Genomic DNA, 18,781 nt, shown 5'->3' on the forward strand with positions numbered 1-18,781 from the left:
GTGTGTGTGTGTGTGTGTGTGTGTGTGTGTGTGTGTGTGTGTGTGTGTGTAGCAGTGTTCAAATGAGAAGTGCTTTTTTGTTTGTTGGTTTTGTTTTGCTTTGTTTTTTTTTTTTGCGATGGGGGAAGGCAGGGAAATTGGGGTTAAGTGACTTGCCCAAGGTCACACAGCTAGTAAGTGTGTCAAGTATCTTAGGCCAAATCTGAATTCAGGTCCTCCTGACTCCAGGGCAGGTACTCTATTTGCTGCAGCACCTAGCTGCCCTGTTTTGCTTTGTTTTTAAAAGATGACAAAGACATTGGCATTTTTGTAGGCAACAGTGCAGGAGCAGTAAATAGGGAGAGAGTGAAAATAAGAGAGAGAGTGGAGATGATGGAGGGGATAATAAATTGGAAGGGGGCCATGTAGAGGGGTTTATCTCTGCAAAGAGAAAGCTGGTGGTTCCCCATCAAAATATTAACATCATTTGCATCTTAGTTTCCACTATATTTACTTACAAGTGGTTGGCCCATGTGGGACCAATGCCAGATCTGTAAGTTTCACACTACACAGAGCTGTTCAATGTACCCAACTAATGCTTACTATATTACTATCCCCTTTGTGTTTTTCCCTTTAAAAATTTGTATATACTTTTGTTTTGACACAACAGCTTCTTCTCAGAAAATATCTGAACAATCTTCCCAAAAATAATTCCCTTGGAGAAAAATGGTTAAACACGATGACTTAAACATGGGAATATCATTTTCCATTTGTATAGTTTACCATTTGTTAATCGTAAAGAAGGATAAATGTTTTAACTTTAACTATCTGGGTCTGTATGATTTTGGGTCTACTTTGTATATCCTAACCATGAGGGTTGTATTCTTCCTCTTTTTGTCTCCCTTTGATCATGTCATGAGTGCTTTGTAGGGGTGGGTACATATGCACGCATGCATGTACATATGTCTGTGTGCACACATCATTTTAATTCTTTTTTCACAATCTTATATCAACATAGTCAGATTGTGCTTTTGGAATATAACTTTAGCAACTGTGTGAAGAATCACTTGGAGAGGGGTCAATCTTGAGTCAGGAAGATCAATTAAGAGGTTACTGAAAGAATCCATGCAAGAGGTGATGAAGGCCTAAATCAAGGCAGTGATCTTTTGAATGTAAAGGAGGGAACTGAGATGAGGGGTATTCTGGAGATAGAATTACAAGCCTTCACAGATTATTAAATATATAGATTGAGGAATTGAGAATGAGTCCAAGGTTATGAACCTGTGTGATTAGAAGGATAATGGTGGCCTCATCAGAAAGGGAAGTTTGGAAGAAGACAGGACTTGGAGAGAAAGTTAGGGTTCTGATTTGGACATGTTGAGTTGGAAGTACAATGGGGGCATTCAGTGCTATCTATCTAATAGGCATTTGCTGATTTGGAACTCCAGCTCACAATCTCATATTTGCCCCTTCCTTGCAGATCCCAATTTCAATACTTTAATTGAAGTCTCCTATTGCTTCATACTTATACTATTGGGTATGCTGTATAGTTCTCATCTCAACTATCTCCTCTCCAATCCCTCTTATACTGCTGCTAAATTCTTCTCCCTAAAGAACTATTATTATTATGCCTCTTTCTTGCTCAGAAATTTTCAGTGCTTCTTATTTGTTACCAATTTGATTCAGTCCAACTAATAAAATCCACATTTCTTATCATGTCATTCAAGGCCCTCCACAATCTTATCCCCACCCTAATTACCTAGCTTTCTCAGCCATAGTTTATACTGCAATGTATTCCTTGTTCCCTGAACGTATTAAACCTTCTAGCATTGTCTTTGCTCATACCATCTTTCATAAGAATAAATATCCAACCCTGATTATTCAAGGCAAAGCTCAACTATAGCTACCCAAGAGTGATTTCACTCTCCTCTAAACTCTGAATAGCCTTTCATACCTCTCCTTTTAACTTTCAATTCAATTCAACCCAGCAACATGGTAAGAACGTATCAAGGGGTTTTTAACTTGGGCTTTGTTAACTTTTTTAAAACCTGAAAACTGCATTTCACTATAACTGGTTTCCTTTGAAAGCATCTACTTTATTTTATTCATTTAAAAATAATACCATGGAAGGAGGATACAGGTTCCACCAGACTACCAAAGGGAACCATCTTGATACCCCCCTAGCCCCAAAGGCCTGAATTCCTGAATTATGCAAATTGAGGGTACAGAGTTTTGTCAAAAAGGAAACATTTTCTGCCTTCAAGAGACAGATGTTTTAAGGGGGAGTATTACAACATTATGTATGTTTAAAAATAAATGCAAAATGTATCAGAGATGATTTCTGGGAAGAGTGTACTATCATGTCGAGAGAAGGGATTTCAGAATAACCATCTTAAAGGAGATAGCACTTGAACTGAGATTTGAAAGAAACTGGTTAGGAATTTTATTCAATTTAGCAAAATAAGAATTTATTGGGCATTTATGAGCTAGACTTTGAGAATGTCTGTCAAATAAATGAAACAAAAACAGAAAAATATCTGCCCTCAAGAATCTTACATTCTCCTGAGGCTAGAGGGAAAAGGGGAAGATGTATAAGGAAAATTAAATAAAACTAGTATTTATATACTATTTATATAGTGGTTAGGTTGGGGTGGGGTCAAGATGGGCTTACTATAGGAATTGATTGTTGAGCTAATCTTTGGAAGAGGTTAGGGAGCATGTATACATTTCGTGTGGGTGTGTGTGTTTGTATGTGGGTGTGCAATTTGATTCAACAACTTTTTTAAAAGCACATACTATGTATCATCACTGTGTTTGATGCTGAAGATAAAAAACCAAAACATAAAAAACTACTGCCATATATTGTAGAGTAAAATGTATTGTGTGCATTTCTCATTCCCATTTACTTAACTCTGAACCTCTTCAAGAACTTATTACTTTGTTTAACACTTAAATATTTGTTGAATGAATAAGAAAGAGTACTTGGAACAGGAAATTATCTTCAAGTTCATCTAGTCCAACCTGGGTAGCTAGGTGATGGACAGAGCACTGCGTTTGGAACCAGAAAGATTCCTTTTCCTGAGTTCAAATCTAGCGTCAGACACTTACTAGCTGTGTGAGGCTGAGCAAGCCACTTAATCTTGTTTGCATGAGTTCATCTTCTAGAAAATGAGCTGGATAAGGAAATGGCAAACTACCTCAGCATCTTTGCCAAGAAAATCCAAAATGGTGTCACAAAGAGTCAGATGTAACTGAAAAACAAGAAGATAAGGGTAGATAAGAAAGCTAAGGACAAGAGAATTCGGGTACTTTGTCCTGCATTACAAATTGAGTACAGAGCTAGAAAATGAGCCTGGATTCTTTGGCTCTAAATCTAACCGCTCCTCTCACCCTAGCACCAACATACAAGATCTTGGAAGACAATGTATATATTAGTATCTTTCTATGTCTCTCTATCTCACTGTTTAGCATACTGTCTTACACATGCGGCAGATTCAATAAATAACAGTTACAATAGAATTGCAGAATTCTGGAGTGAGAAGGGACCTTGGCCACTGTGTAGTGCAACCCAAACCTGAAAAATAATTCCCACTAAACCATACCCAATAAATGGCTATCCAGTCTCTTACAATGATCATGGAATCATAGATTTAGACCAGAAAGGTCTTCACAAGCCATCATATTTTATTTCTGAGATAAGGAAACTGAGGCTGCAGGAGGTTAAATGTCTTGCCCAAGTTCATACAGGGTTGTATGGGATGTTTAGGGAGGATTAGCACCTCTGGGGTGAGGGTTTGTTGGGCCATTTTCAGGGCTGCTCATCCAACTTCAGTGTCCACCTGACACCTAACTCTCACCTGTGGCTCCAAGAAGCTGTAGCATTCAGTGGCCACATGGCAGTAAAATTGTCTCTGCAGAAAGGCTAAACCAGGTTGAGAGTAACTGACAGGCCTCACACCCTTCAGTGAGTTAAAAAGACTTCTCCTGGAAGAATGGGTGGATGGGAATGATTTATTCCACTGGCCATGAAAGCAGCTTGGTCAGACATCAAAGACACCCAAGTCATTGCCTATATCCCGGGCCATCACAAGTTGTCTTGACTTTTGTCTTACCAATGAACTTCAGTGAATCTAGAAGACAGAGTGAGGTTAACAACTTTGTGCAAATCTGCCTCACTTAAATTAAAATAACAGACAAGTGAAAGACTTTACTGCATGATGCCATTGCTCCTTTTTGAAAGTGAAGGACAAACAACAACATTAATTAAGCATCAAAATCTGCATTGAATGTAGGTTTTCTGACTCAGGAGAGACTACCATATCCGCTGTACCTTTTCAGTTTTATTCCAAACTTTCAAACACAGAGCCACATTTTACAGAAACATAACTGAGAGAAATATTAATGCTACAATAAAAATTGAATCTATTTTCTTGCCAATATTAAAATGTAGCCAGTGTCTACTGTCAATGTAATTAATATATAGCTATAACTATTGATCAATCATGAGTTTTAATAAAATAAGGAATAAAATAAAAGGTTCAGAGTGTTTCTTGCCCAAATACAGGATGAGAGCTGCTTTTGTTTATGACACTTGACTCAGCTAGTGGTGGTATAGTTGAATTGTAGAGCATCTCTTTTCAAGCTCTGATTTTTATTTATTTAATGTCTTCAATTGTAATCTGAAAATCAATGAGAGTAATGACTTCTCTTTTGTTTCTTCTCTGTTTGCAGAGTCACAGTGTACCCTCTGTGGGGAACCAGAAGGTGAGTCTGCTTTACCATGCTTACTGACTCCCCTGGGCTGGGGATGCTAAGAGGAAACTCATGTGATCATTTCCTTTTGTTTGTTCATTTTTGCTGATGTCACAAAAAGATAGTAGGAAGGGGGAGGGAACAACCCCTTGATTCTTTGTGCTTGATGTTCAAAGTAAATTAAATCAAACATAGAAAGATATAATGTGGGCTTCAGGATTACAGATCCTGCCTGTGTAAAACTACACTGTGTCCATCAGAATGAAAAATATGGTATTTACTTAATTCTCCATTTTGAAAATTGTCTTGTTTTCTAGATTTTTTAAAAAAATGGCCATACTTAAAGAGTATTAGTTGATTGACTTAAAATGATATAGCTAACTGGAAAGTCATGAGTAACATACCAAATAAATTTTCTGCAAATACAGATTTCTCATTAGTGAAAAGTGAAATGAAGAAATGCAATACCTCATTTTATTGTAATGTTATTGGTGTTAGAAAAGAAAGACTGTAAATCTGATTTCCAGTCAAGGCTTCTTCATTTTCATTTGAAGCAAAACATTAATTCTGCCAAAATATAGATTGAGATGATTCTACTGAATGTTCAAATGCTTTAAGCTGAATCCGAGAAACCTGGGTATCAATGTGGCATAGAATTTTTACATTTTTGAAACAGATAAGGAAAAGAAAACATAGTCTAGTGCTGGTTAAGTGAAACCCAATCAAATAGAAAACTCAGTGAATAGTAATTTGATGATATATTTCATCCTGAAGAGAAAAAAGCACTGGAAAACAAACTGATGCCAGTGCAAAATGTGAGTTTAAAGTTGGATCTTCAAAACAATTGGTTTATTTCAGTTCACTATGTTATATTTACTAAGACAGGAAGTGGATTAATGCACTTGAAAAAAAGGAAAAACTTTTAGCAACAAAGACTGAAAAATAAAAGACAGTTCTTGGTAGGGAGAATTATAATTTAGCCAAACAACAGACAATTATTATATGCTTACTAGCACTTGGTACACAAAAAAAAGGTGAATATTGTCCATGCCATTGAGAAATTTGTATTCTAATGGGAGAGACAACATGTTCATATGTACATATAAACATGTTAAATATGAGGTTACCTTTGAGAAGAAGGCATTATTAAGTGGGATAGTAAGGAAAGGTCTCTTGCAAAAGGTATTTGGGTTTCTTTTAGGAAGGCAGGGATTTAATGAGAAAGTAAAATCATAATGCTACATTTTAGGAAAATTCTGATTATTTGAATTATTACTAAGATTTCTAACTTCCTTAAAGGTTGTTTAACAAGGATACAAGACATAGACATGATGCATTACTGATGATTACTATGATAAAGTCTATTGTAAGATTTAAAAAATTCTTAAATCTCACTATTGTCTAAGACTGGATTTTCGACCTGCAAAAGATGATTTTGAAATAATATATAAACTCAAAGGCAGTAATTGAGGGTATAGGGTACTGTGCTCATACAAACCAATATCCTGAAAAATAGATACAATATTGTATAAGTGCTTTGTTCTGGAAAAATTAATTGGAAAATTTCCCCTGAATTTGGTGTTTTTGCTACCACACATTTTTGTGAGAATATACTCAGTATTATGTTTCCTAATTAATTTTAAAATTATTAATTTTCATAATTGATTGTTTGGACTCACTATAGGTAATTGTGTATACTCTTTGTGCCTAAATGTAATGTGTTTCTTTGTATTTAATGATGCTGATGGCTGCCATTTTAGAAGATATTTATAGGGACAGCTAGGTGACACAATGAATAGAGCACCAGCCCTGGAGTCAGGAGGACCTGAGTTTAAATCCAGCCTCAGACTCTTGAAACACTAGCTGTGTGACCTTGGGCAAGTCACTTAACCCCAATTTCCTTGCCTTCCCCTCTCCAAAAAAATAGGTATTTATAGTCATATATTCATGTATGTCATTAATGGATTCACAAAATTTATTAATATTAAAGGAGGCTTGTCATATTTGTAGTGCTTTTGCTTCCCCTCACCCCCCTTCTGCAGTTATAATATCAAAAGACATATAGAATAGAAACCCAGGAACAAACTATTTTTGTCCTGGGAATTTTCTAAATATCAGCCTTGGATTTTTAGCTTATATGAGATGTTTCATCCAGAATTAACCTAATCTCATTATCATTATGCCTGAATGATTTCCCCAAGTCCAAACCATTTTTTGCCTGGAAACTTAATATTGTGAATCAATACCATCTATGTAACATACTCATTTGAGTCACTGCTGCAAAGTGGAAAGAACACTGAGTTTGGAGTCAGACAAGCTCGATTCAAATTCTAGCTCTACCACTATTTGAAAATGTCACTTGACTTCTCTGGACCTCAGTTTCTTTATCATAAATGTAAGTTCCCTTTTAAACTCAAAATCTGTGATCTGGCCTATGATCATTGTAGAATGGGGAGTACATTCAGTCAGACAAGCTTAGCACCAAGTGGTTGGGGGAAAAAAAGCTGTATTTTGATTCAGAAGCTGGACTCTGACTTAAGGGGGCAAAGGTCAAACTTTTAACTATTAAAGCTGTTGAACCATAGGAGAGCTGCCTTGGGAGGTAGCCAGCATGACCTATACAGGATTATGTGAGCCTTGCCTTGGTTGACAGTGATACTATGTGCCTATAAATTCTTTTCCATCTCTCCAAGTTCTAGAATTCTGTGCCTCTCTGTTTCAAAGCAGCAAAAGTAGAACTGTTTCAAGATCAAAGGAGAAAGGCAAAGATTTGATAACCTAGCCTCAGCTGCACTTTATTTTCTGAAACTGGCTGCTACATGAATATTCATACACGTTTAAATCATTTAAGTAATTAGTGGAAATGAGCACCAGCTTTCTCTGCAGTGTGCAGAATCTAAAAGAAGTCTTCTTTGCTGGGTAATCTCTCTAGGATAAAATATGAGTTTACCTATTCTGTGCAGCAGCAGAACCTGCCCCAAGTGGACAGGAACAGACAGGATCTCCAATTTTCTTTTTCATGTTGTGTGTGAATCTCATCCAAGAGGTTAAGGCTGCAGCAAATCTCCCCTCTCTCCTCCTTGTCAGAAAACTGTTAACGCTTTTCACTGGTGAGCCATTGAAGTGGGGAACATCCATTTACATTTTAATGATTAGTTCTTTGGCTACAGATTGAATGATTAGCATTGTCTCAGATGATAATATCTGTCAAACAAATGAGATGAGGTGCCAAGTTTACAAGAATCTTGGGACTTCAAAATTTTGCAATTGATGGGAGAAAATGCATGCTAAGTTTTCCTTTCTCTCTTTTAAGGTGGCGTGGCCTAATTTTTTTTTTCTGAGACCTGGAATTTTAATTGTGTATAAAATATAGATCATTATTTCTAAGAGAATATTACTTGTACTTTCTAACATACCATTATTGATTTTTTAGAAACTTAGATGGCCACATTTGCAAATTGAAAACTTTCAGTAGTAGTAACTCATGAGATCTGTGATTCAAACAAGGCATTCATAGATTATCCATCCATCATTTATTTATTTGAATAGAGGATTGAAGATAAATTGTAGAAAATATTTCAGTTCTCTTTGGCCTTTGAATTGGTCAAATAACAGAATGGTATTTGTATTGTTTTGTAATTTATGTTTCAATAAAACCAATAATAGTAAAGAGGCAATGACCCAGAGAATAGACCTGTGAATTTTGAGTCAGGATGGGCTAGGTTCAGGTTCTGCCTTTGATATATACTAGCTGTTTGTGAATCAGTGGGTCATTTAACCTCTCAGTGTCCCGGGCACATCCCTACGATTTTTAAAAAAGCAGGCATAGATTGCTTATCTGCTTTGGTGGAGAGAATGCTGACACTCAAAATTCTATTTACCAATGAAATCAGAAGTCTGGGTAAAAACAAAAAATACTTCTTTAGGTTCATTGATTTATGTTCTCGCTAATGTTGGCATTAATTTCATGGTTACAAATCCCAGCTCTTAAATGCCTTCTATGTAAATCCTCCATATAAGCAAAAGCCCCAAAGCTAGAGGTCTTTCTTTGATCCTTCTTCCAGATACCAGGGTAGCACTCAGCATAATAATAATTATTATTATTTTGTTATTATTATTGTTTTTATTGTTGTTGTAACAGTGGCTGACGGGATTAGGGATATTAGGAAATGTGTTACATTTGCTCTCATTGGAACTTTACAACATCCTTTTGAGGGAGGTGGTACAAGAATCATATTGGTACAAACATAGGACACATCCCTCAAATGGGCTCTGTTAAAAAGAACCTATTTCAGTACACTGAAAAAGAACTGATTTTAAGTCACAATCAAATTTTACATAAGTCTGATTTGGAAATGGAATTGCAGTCAGTTGAACATTGCTTAAGTTCCTAATATGTGTCAAAACACAAGTGACATGGGAGGCAACATGGCATGATGAGAACACTGGATTGGTATTCAGGAGACCTCATGCCTAGGTCTCTAACTTGGCCTATTACCTTGGGTAATCCTTTCACTTTCAGACTGAGTTTCTTCTCCCTGTAAAATGAGACAGCTGGTTTATATAATTTCTAAGGTCTTTCAAAGCTCTAATATTTGTTATTTTCTATGATATATGACAATTTAAAAAATCCATGACCACATATTAGACAATAGACCATCCACTAGCATAGCTAGGTGGGATCTCAGAAATTAACCAATCCATCTCAGGTGTTTTACAATTAAGGAAGCTGAGATTCAAACAGGGGAGATAACTCATCCAAAGTCACACAACTTGTAGGTGGAGCCAGAGTCTAATCTAGCCTCTGTTGGGTCAGTTAACATCAATTCTCCCATTGTCTATTTACCACTTTCCTCAATAGCTACAAAAGTAACTAGTTCTCTATTTCCCTCTCTCACTAAAAAAATCAAATAAGCATATCCATTGTGAATGACCTATCTGCTCAGTAAGTCTGAGTTTTTAACTCAGTGGTCCTGGCCTATAAATTCAAGATTGTTTAAGGCAATAGAAAAAGACAGTTTAATCTGAAACGCTGATTAATTCCCACAGTGTTTACAGTTCACTCTAAAACTCACATTTAGTCTGCTATCTTATTAGATGATAAGCTTCCTGAGGGTAGGGTCTGTCGTTTGCCTCTTTTTGTATCCCAAGTGTTGAGATTACAGTTTAGATAGGTGCCTGACACACTGTGATTAATAAATGTTTATTGATTGATTATTTGAATCTGCTAATTCCAAATTTCCAAAAATTCATAACACTTCAAGCAAAACAATAAGATTATATCATAAGTGCTTTTTACTCCATAGAATTTAGAGTTGAAAGTAATCTTGGATGTTCTAGAAGGTGGCAGCATGGTTCAGTGAAATGAACATTGGATTAGGAGTCAGAGGATTTTAATTCTAGTTCTGCTTCCACCACAATGTGACTCTGGCAAGACACTTTACACTTTGTTCTTTAATCTGTTTTTTTGTTTGTTTTGCTTTTTGGAGGGGGGAGGGTAGGACAATTGGGGTTAAGTGACTTGACCAAGGTCACACGGCTAGTTTTGTGTTGTGTCTGAGGTCAGATTTGAACTCAGGTCTTCCTGACTCCAGGGCCGGAGCTCTATTCACTGCGCCACCTATCTGCCCTTATTCTCTAATCTGTTAAAAAGAAGGGGTTGGCTTGGATGATTTATAAGGTCTCTTTCAGCTCTGAATCTCTCATATGATCCAGTTTGACCTCATCATTTGACACATATCCTAACAGAGCTACCTTATCTCCTTAAGTTGACACCTTGGGTGTTATCAAAATATCATGTGGTATTGTCCTGACTGGTTTAAAAGATTTTTTTCCTGGTAGTCATTCTGGGCCAGGATAAAAACAATCACACTGGTCTCAATCCTCCAGCTCCTGCCAAGATGCTGGTAACATTTAGAGAAAGTGACTGTACATACACATCATGTGATAGAAATAGAAAAAAAAAGTGATTTTTAAAACAAGCATATTGTAAAGCAGTGGTTCTCAAAGGGTGTGAGGTGGCAGGCTCAGAAAATGCACTTAAATTGTATGAAATTTACACTTATAACTGGATGCACATATGCAATGCTTCCAATTCTCCTTTAATGTGCTGTGATTACTTATGATGAACAACACTGTGTTGTGAGTCCCTTCTCACCCCCCAAAAGCCAGAGAACTGCTGCTGTAATAAAAAGCACACTGCTTTTGGCATCAGAAGATGTGGGTTCAAATACTGGCTGTTACTAGCTGTGTGATCCTGGGCAAAGTATTTCAACACATTAAGCTTCTGCTTCCTCATCTGCAAAGTGGAGATGATAATATGCCTTGCATTGCTGACCATAAGCATTGTTATATGGAAAGAACTTACTAAAATTCCAAAGTGTTGTGAAACTGGAAGCCATTGCAATTGTAGAACAAGTCCACACAATCCAATAATTAATTATAAGATCGACAGACCCTTGGCAATCACAATCAACCATAACCAAACAATAAACAGTATAATCTCTACCCTAAAAAATTCAGAATTGTTGAACCATCAAATTCTCTGAACAGATATAGTGAAAATATGATATCTAAATCATGACATGTCAATTAATGAAAGTGTTAATTTTTAAAATTATTTGAGGGGCATGTGGTGATATATTGGAAGTAAGGCTAGCTAACGGAATCACAAGGACAATTGAGTGGTTCCTGAAATTAAATATACAATGTTGGTCATTTGGCCATCTGTTATTAATGACAATAAATGCAGTTGTATAATAACCTATGCTTGGAACAAAAGACTATTTTCAAAGCCATCAAAAACTCTCTAAATAATAAAACAGCATATAAACAAATTGTCTATGATACATAACATCTAGGGATCACTAAGTATTCCACATTTGTCCAGAGAATGATATATAAGCACAGCACAAGCTTCCTTTGCAATCAATAATCAATTTTGGTATCTCTAATACTTAGAGGCAGGTGGTACAGTAGATAGAAAATTTGACTTGGAGCCAGGACATGCTCAGTCATGTTGGACTCTCCATGACCCCATTTGGGGTTTTCTTGGCAGAGATACTGGAGTGTTTTGTCATTTCCTTTCTGGCCCATTTTCCAGATGAGGAAATTGAGACAAACAAGGTTAAGTGACTTACCCAGTGTCAGGAAAGCCAGCAAGTGTCTGAGGTCAGATTTGAACTCAAGAAGATGAGTCTTCCTGACTCCAAGTTCAGCGCTCTATCCACTGTGTCACCTGCAAAGTCAGAAAGGTCTCAGTCCAAATCCTGCCTCAGATTCTTAGAGCTGCTTGACCCTGGGAAAGTAACAATCTCTCTCTGCCAGTTTCCTCATCTGTAAAATGGGAATAATAATAGTACCTATTTCACAGGGTTGTTTTGAGAATAAAATGAAATAGTATTTGTAAAGTATTTTGCAAATATTAAAAGACTATGTAAAAGGATATTATTATTGTTGTTGTTGCTGTTGTTAAGATTTATTTACTCATTATTGGAGCTTTTTCCTCAAAGAATAAATGAATATTTTATTGCTCTAGCCAGTAGGAATTTAAATGTCAGGTGTAATGTTTTAATGTCATTTTGTTGGAAAAACAATGTTAGGCCAACCATATTATCATGGCTGTGGTCATTTCCTGAATTTCAGGAGTTCGATTTCTTTTTTAGGAAAATCTAGATTAGAATAATTTTTAACATGTTTATCTGTGCTAGTGCATAGCATTTTAGATGCCAAGGCCCTTCACAATATTAACCGCTATGTCAGGTGAAAGAAAATTCAAGAAGTGTTTATATGGGCAATAGCTGTTGTGGATCTGAGATGATGCGTTTATTTCCACATAATAATTAAGTATGATTAAGGGAATAAAAATTATTTTCCCTTTGTAAAAAAGCATTACTAAAAGATCAGTAACAAATAGTCCTCTTTTAAAACTCTGAAATATTTCATATCTTCCTTCCCCAGTTCCCCTGAATTTTTTAAGCTTGTCTATAAAGACAATGACACAAAAATTTCAGTGAAAAGCATATCCTTGTGCCATCTAATAATAGTAATAACCAAAATGCTATTGAAGGCAGAGGAACTGTGTGTGTATATGTGTGTGTGTGCGCTCATATATGCATGTGCATATGCATGCACCAACACAAAGCCCCTCCTTCCTATAGGGAGTTTGTTTAAAACTTTAATGTAGTGGAATCCACAAATAATGCCTCCAATGAGAGACACAGGTACTACCTGTATTTTTCTTTAAATGTAAGATTTTATTTTTGAGGGAGTGGGATTTGGTGGATTAAGTCAATGCCTTTTTTTGAGTCTTAGGGCTTTTGGTATGATGGTGTTTGCAGAGCCTTTCTGCTTGTTGTAGGGATGACACTGTGGGTATAAGGTGAGGCTGGAAGACCTCTTCCCAATTAACTCGGAGGAGGGATTAATCTTGTTCCGTTTGTCACAAGAAGATAAAATTAGGTTATGCCTGGGAGAATTTCATAATAGAACTGTACATAAGTAGAATGGGCTGCCTCAAGAGATAGGAGAGGTGGTGAGCTCAGTCTGTAAACATTGTCTGATATGTTATTATGGGGATTCTTTTCATGTATAGGTTGGACTACATAGCTAACAAAGTCCCTTCCAATTCTCAGTTTTTTTGATTCTCTAGCTTGGTGTTAGGACACTAAGTTTCAATCTTTGCTTTGCTACTTATTACCCATCTGACCTTGGACAAATCAATTTTTTTTCTCAGCTTGAATTCCGTGATCTATCAAAGGAAAGTACTAAACTAGATGCTCTAAGGTCCTTTTCCAGTCATAATCCTATCATCTGGGACTCAAGACCAATACTTGTTAGCTCTGAGTTCTGTTTGTTGTTGAATTTAAATAATAGTGGCATCACTAAACCTGTATGTCAGTGCCAGCACTAGTCAAAGATGAAAACACTGGAGGAAATGAAAAACAAACAAATAAAAGCCTCATGCTTGGAGACTTGTTCATTCAATGCAGCAGCTATACATTTTAGGCATCTGAAAAGCCTTAGACTTACAAACTCTACTTTTTTCTCCCCTCACCAATTCCTAGTTTCAGGAAATATTTGGGCTGAGTTTTAGTTGATATTTTTTAGTTTGAATGACTGACACGATGAAAATGACCTATTTTTTCTACCTCTACGATTAAATTGAAGAGGTTAATTTAATGTAGAGAGGTAGAACAGTGCAATGGAAATAAAGTTAGTCTCAATGTCATGAGGAGTTTGTTCCAAAACCCACCTATAAAAAGCACTTCCCTTGTGACCATGGGCAAATTACTTATCGTCATTCCAGCAACCCTCTAAGATTAGTAATTGCACAGAAGCTGTCAGTCTTCATAGGCTGAGAAAGCTGCCTCAAAGTTCCCTATACTAACAGAATCACAGATAGATAAGAGCCAAACAAGACAAATCTAATGTTAGTTTTGCTGTATTCTCTGTTACATTTCATTAAGGACTTTTAGGGTTTTATTTTTCTTATAAGAGCTTCACTAGATAATATTTGATATTCTACTTGACTAGATAATATTTAATATTCTTTTCCAGTTCCACATCCTATTATGTATACACAAATATATGTATATATGTATGTATATGCAACAATAAATTGATATTTCAAATAAAAATAATATTCATTTAAAGGCACACACAGTATAACATATGCACAAATCCTTTTTGAGACAAAGTTGAGCAGTTTAGACTTCTCTGCCTGGTCTTCAAGTCACACATACTCCTCCCCCCCCCCCCCCCGCTCTCCCCCCCACCGGCTCCAACTCATCTTTTTCACTGACTAGAGTTCACATATTGTATAGATGCTCTGTGCTCCAGCCCACATACTCTGTGCTCTAGTAAAGCTGAACTTTGCTCCAGCCCTCTCCCCCCCACCGGCTCCAACTCATCTTTTTCACTGACTAGAGTTCACATATTGTATAGATGCTCTGTGCTCCAGCCCACATACTCTGTGCTCTAGTAAAGCTGAACTTTGCTCCTGCCTGCTCCCCCTCCACCTCATATGCTTTATGCTTTCCTGACTCCATGCCTTTTCTCAGGCTGTTTATGAGACCCAAGAGCAACTCTGGAAAACCGTACACAAAGAGGTAGAGAAGAATTGCAGTATGTGTCATTGTTCCAAACCAATGAAACTAGAGATACTCCAAGTATTTTAGTACCAAGTGTGGTACAAGGGAAAGAATATTGCATTTTCAGTCAGAGTACCTTGGTTCAAATCCTGGTTCTGCCACTTACTGCTGTAACTTTGGGCAACTCACTTGAGTACTCTGGGACTCATTTTCCACATTTCCAAAGGCTTAAACAAGATGGCCATTAAAGTCATTTCTGGCTCTAAATTTATGATCCTAAATTTTACATTAGTGTACAAAATTTTCCCTTCGCAGTGGTCAATGATGATTAGCTATTCTCCAAGAATAGGAAAATGAATAAATTCTATAGAGGGAAGGGAATATATGTCATTTTCTCATTTGGATAAGAAACTGAAATGGAATTTATCAGGTCTGAGCTAAAAATACGCTTATGACTTCAAGATCTTTAATTTTCTTAATGGAGAAACTCCCTCCAATTTACAAGTAGTACACCTGCCAAATGTTAGTACATAGGTTGCCTCAGAACATATGACTAACAAATTCATCATTCTGGGGGTCAACATTTTGATGATGAACCTCATGAAAGAGTGTCCCTAGATGACAAAAGTATGCTATCACCTGACTCAACAGGCCTAAGAATCTTGTATAACTTCTGACAAAATTCCTTTTTAGTTAAAATTTGTTTCCACTTTTATTGTATTTTTGACTAGTGCTAATAACACTGAAGGAAAATAACAATCAATTAACAAACATTGATTAGGTACCTACTATTTGCAGGTAAAATTATATAAAAAATGGAAATGGGCCTCAAAAGGCCTATATTTTATGGGGGTAGACAATATGTATGCATTTAAGTATACTAAAATGTACAGGCAAATTATTTACCAAATAAATATAACAGTAGGGTCACAGTGGGGAAGTTGATATGGCAATGGATGTGGCAATGTCTGAAGATTTGAGTCTGAATCTTGGCTTTGTCATTTGCTATCTATATCACTTTGGTTAAGTCTCAGTTTTCTAATCTGTAAAACAGGGTGATTATACTAGATCAATCAGTTGCTAAGAATATATTTAGCACCTAATATGTGCCAGATACTGCTAATGCTGGAGATTCAAAGATGTAAAAGGAACAGTCCTTGAGCTCAAGGATCTTATATTTATTTCCTCAGGTGAGACTGTATGTAAAAATAAATAAAACATCATGTTGATATCGAGTCCTAGTTGAGGGTGGGGGAATAATCAGGAAAAGGGTTTGTTCAGAGGGTTACATTTGATCTGATTTGAAGGAAACTAGGGATCCCAAAGAATGAACGTGAGGAGCAAATGAGTTATAGGCATGGGGTAAGAGACGTATAAAGGGATGAAGATGAAATGGAGTGTGATGTACAGCAGGATCAGTTTGGATAGTATGTAGAGTGGGCAAAGGAGAGTAATAATATATATTAAGGTTGGAAAGACAGATTGGAGCCAGGTAATGAAGGTTTTAAAATGCTCAACATAAGAATTTGTGATCAATCCTAATGGGCAAGAGAGAGTCCTAGGAATTTATGGAGCAAGAGTGACATAATCAGACCTATGATTTAGGAAAATCACTCTGGCAGCTACGTGGAAGATGAAGTGGACAGGGAGAGCCTTGAGGCAAAAAGACCAAATAGCAGGCTATTGCAGCAATCCAAATATGAGACAATGAGGTCATGAGCAAGGCTACTTCCTGTGTGAGTGGGAAAGGGGCACCCAATGTGGAAGATCACCTCCTGCACTAAAATTCTCTGATTTGAAATAGACTGTCTTTTGTATGTGTCAGTGGAATATTAGATCAAAACACACCTCCTGGGAAATTTTCTTTGTTTAGATGCTCTTCTAGTAGAGGATAAAAACAAAATCAGATGCAAATTTCCAGTCTTTAATAACTGTGATCTCAGATATTTTTTCTCGTGAAATAATGAGTCTTCTATCATCTGCATTTTTCTATTACTTCATGACAACTACATGATAATGGTCCTACTTCCCAGCTTATTGTGCTCCATATTAACTACATATTTATTCTGAATTGAAGAACTTTGGGGTTATACTTAGAGTCATTTATTTTGTTATTATTAAAAAGTTCAAAATGAATAATTGAAAGTTATCTGTCCAGTAAACTGACAAGAAAATTTAAAGTCAAGGTTTTGTTTAAACATTTATTGTGTTAGAACAAATCCTTTTCTCTAGCTTTTACAAAAAGCATGAATAATTATTTTCAAAGGATTTTTTCTTTGAGCAAGAAAATAAAACATTAAAGTATTTCAAGGAAAAATGATATAAATACATTGCTTTTATGTTAATAATTAATTTTAATGATAATTATTTTAAAATGATATTTTATTGTCAGTAAAAAACAACTTAGACATGTTTTGAGGAAATAACACAATGATTCTATTTTAAGAATGATAATGACTTATTTTTAATAATGCTTTATTTCAACAATAGTACTTTGAATTATGAAATGACTTTTTATAATAAAAGACATCATGTAAGTATTTGAAGGAAAACAATTGTATGGTCACTGTATTTTAATAGATTTATTTCTAAAACGGTTTTAACAGTGGCAATATTTTAATATATAATGCTTGACTTTCAGTAACAAGTATTTTGAAGAAAAATAATTGTTTATCATCAGTTGTTCAAAATGTTTCCCTATGTTTGATTCAATCAATTGCAACAAACAAATGCTGCATGTCAGACAATGAGGAGGCAGAGTTGAATAAAGATAGGCCTTGTCCTTCAACACATTGTAATGTAGGTGTGGAAATAAAACTGGGGTATAGATAAACAATACACAAATTTATAGTCTAAATTAGAATGTGATCAAAGCACAGTAATGGTAGAGAACTTCTAGATCACCTAAGGGATTTCACAGCTATTAACTCATTAATTCTCAGGCCTACAACTGACTGGTCAGATGTTTGGCTTCAGGATTGCAAGGAATCCTTTCCTCATTGGTGCAAATACTCCCTCTGTTGGTACAAATGACTGGGAAAGTCACTTGACCTCCCTGGGAACCTCAGTTTCCTCATCTCAACTAGAAGACCCCTAAAGTTCCTTCCCACTCCAGGCCTCAGGTTCTAGGTCCCTGATGTTGCCTTTCATATAATTTTCTGGGCATGTCATTGTTTTTTGTACACTATAGCACACTTATACACCATGAGTCTTTCCACTCACTTTTACATCAGTTGCATTTTGTTTTCTCTGAGCTCGTGGTATCCTACCATTTGAAGCCATGAGTAATGTTTTCTAAGCCTTGTTTTACAACTGAAAAATCTAAGGTATGGAAAACTTCATTGTTTTGCACAGAATCATGCAGTAAGTTTTTAGCAGAGCCAGAAATATTAAGAATGTTTTTTTTTTACCAAGTTAAAGGCCACAAAGTATATTTTTGTCAATATTTTGGGTAGCACTATCCTATGGGAGGAGATACAGAGACACCTGGGCACTGGCAACAAGCTACTACTCTGGGAGGGATGGGGACTAAGGAGTTCATTCCAGCCTGCCATCTGGTAGATTTCTATTTTAACTAATTATTCTTGCTAACTAGGTGCTAAATTCTGTTATTTCCAAGCTATTAATTAAGTGCTATCCACAGTCTCCAAATTCAGTGGCCTCAGACAAAGCTCTCATGACCCATCCCTAGTTACTGCTCTGATAAAAGTCAGAAATAGAGTTTTCTGATTCGGAGGCCCAAGGGCCTTTCATCAGATTACTCAAGAAACAAGCCAACCAACCAGTCAACAAGGGTGAATTATTGTTAGTTCCTTGAAAGTAGGGATTGTTTTACTTTTTGTATTGTACTTGTATTTATCTATTGTATTTCAATCTTTCACCATGCATAGTGCCTGGCACCTAATAAATACTTAAATGCTGATTAATTGATGTAATTGAATACCTACTCTAAAATATTG

The 18,781-nt window shown here is 36.2% G+C and overlaps 1 protein-coding gene across 3 annotated transcripts in view; it reads left to right on the top strand.

Moving 5' to 3' along the window:
• The window catches only part of DLGAP2 (DLG associated protein 2), a 1,288,940-nt gene that overhangs the window by 701,084 nt on the left and 569,075 nt on the right, over positions 1–18,781 (top strand). For all 3 annotated transcript variants that reach the window (XM_069065393.1, XM_069065392.1, XM_069065394.1), the window contains one exon: positions 4,711–4,743. In XM_069065393.1, the coding sequence (XP_068921494.1) occupies positions 4,711–4,743 (33 nt within the window). The remainder of the gene's footprint in view (positions 1–4,710; positions 4,744–18,781) is intronic.

The sequence above is a fragment of the Petaurus breviceps genome, unplaced genomic scaffold (assembly GCF_028583685.1).
Source record: "Petaurus breviceps papuanus isolate PSGF00001 unplaced genomic scaffold, PetGlider_PUasm1.0 90686, whole genome shotgun sequence".
Taxonomy (NCBI): Eukaryota; Metazoa; Chordata; class Mammalia; order Diprotodontia; family Petauridae; genus Petaurus; species Petaurus breviceps.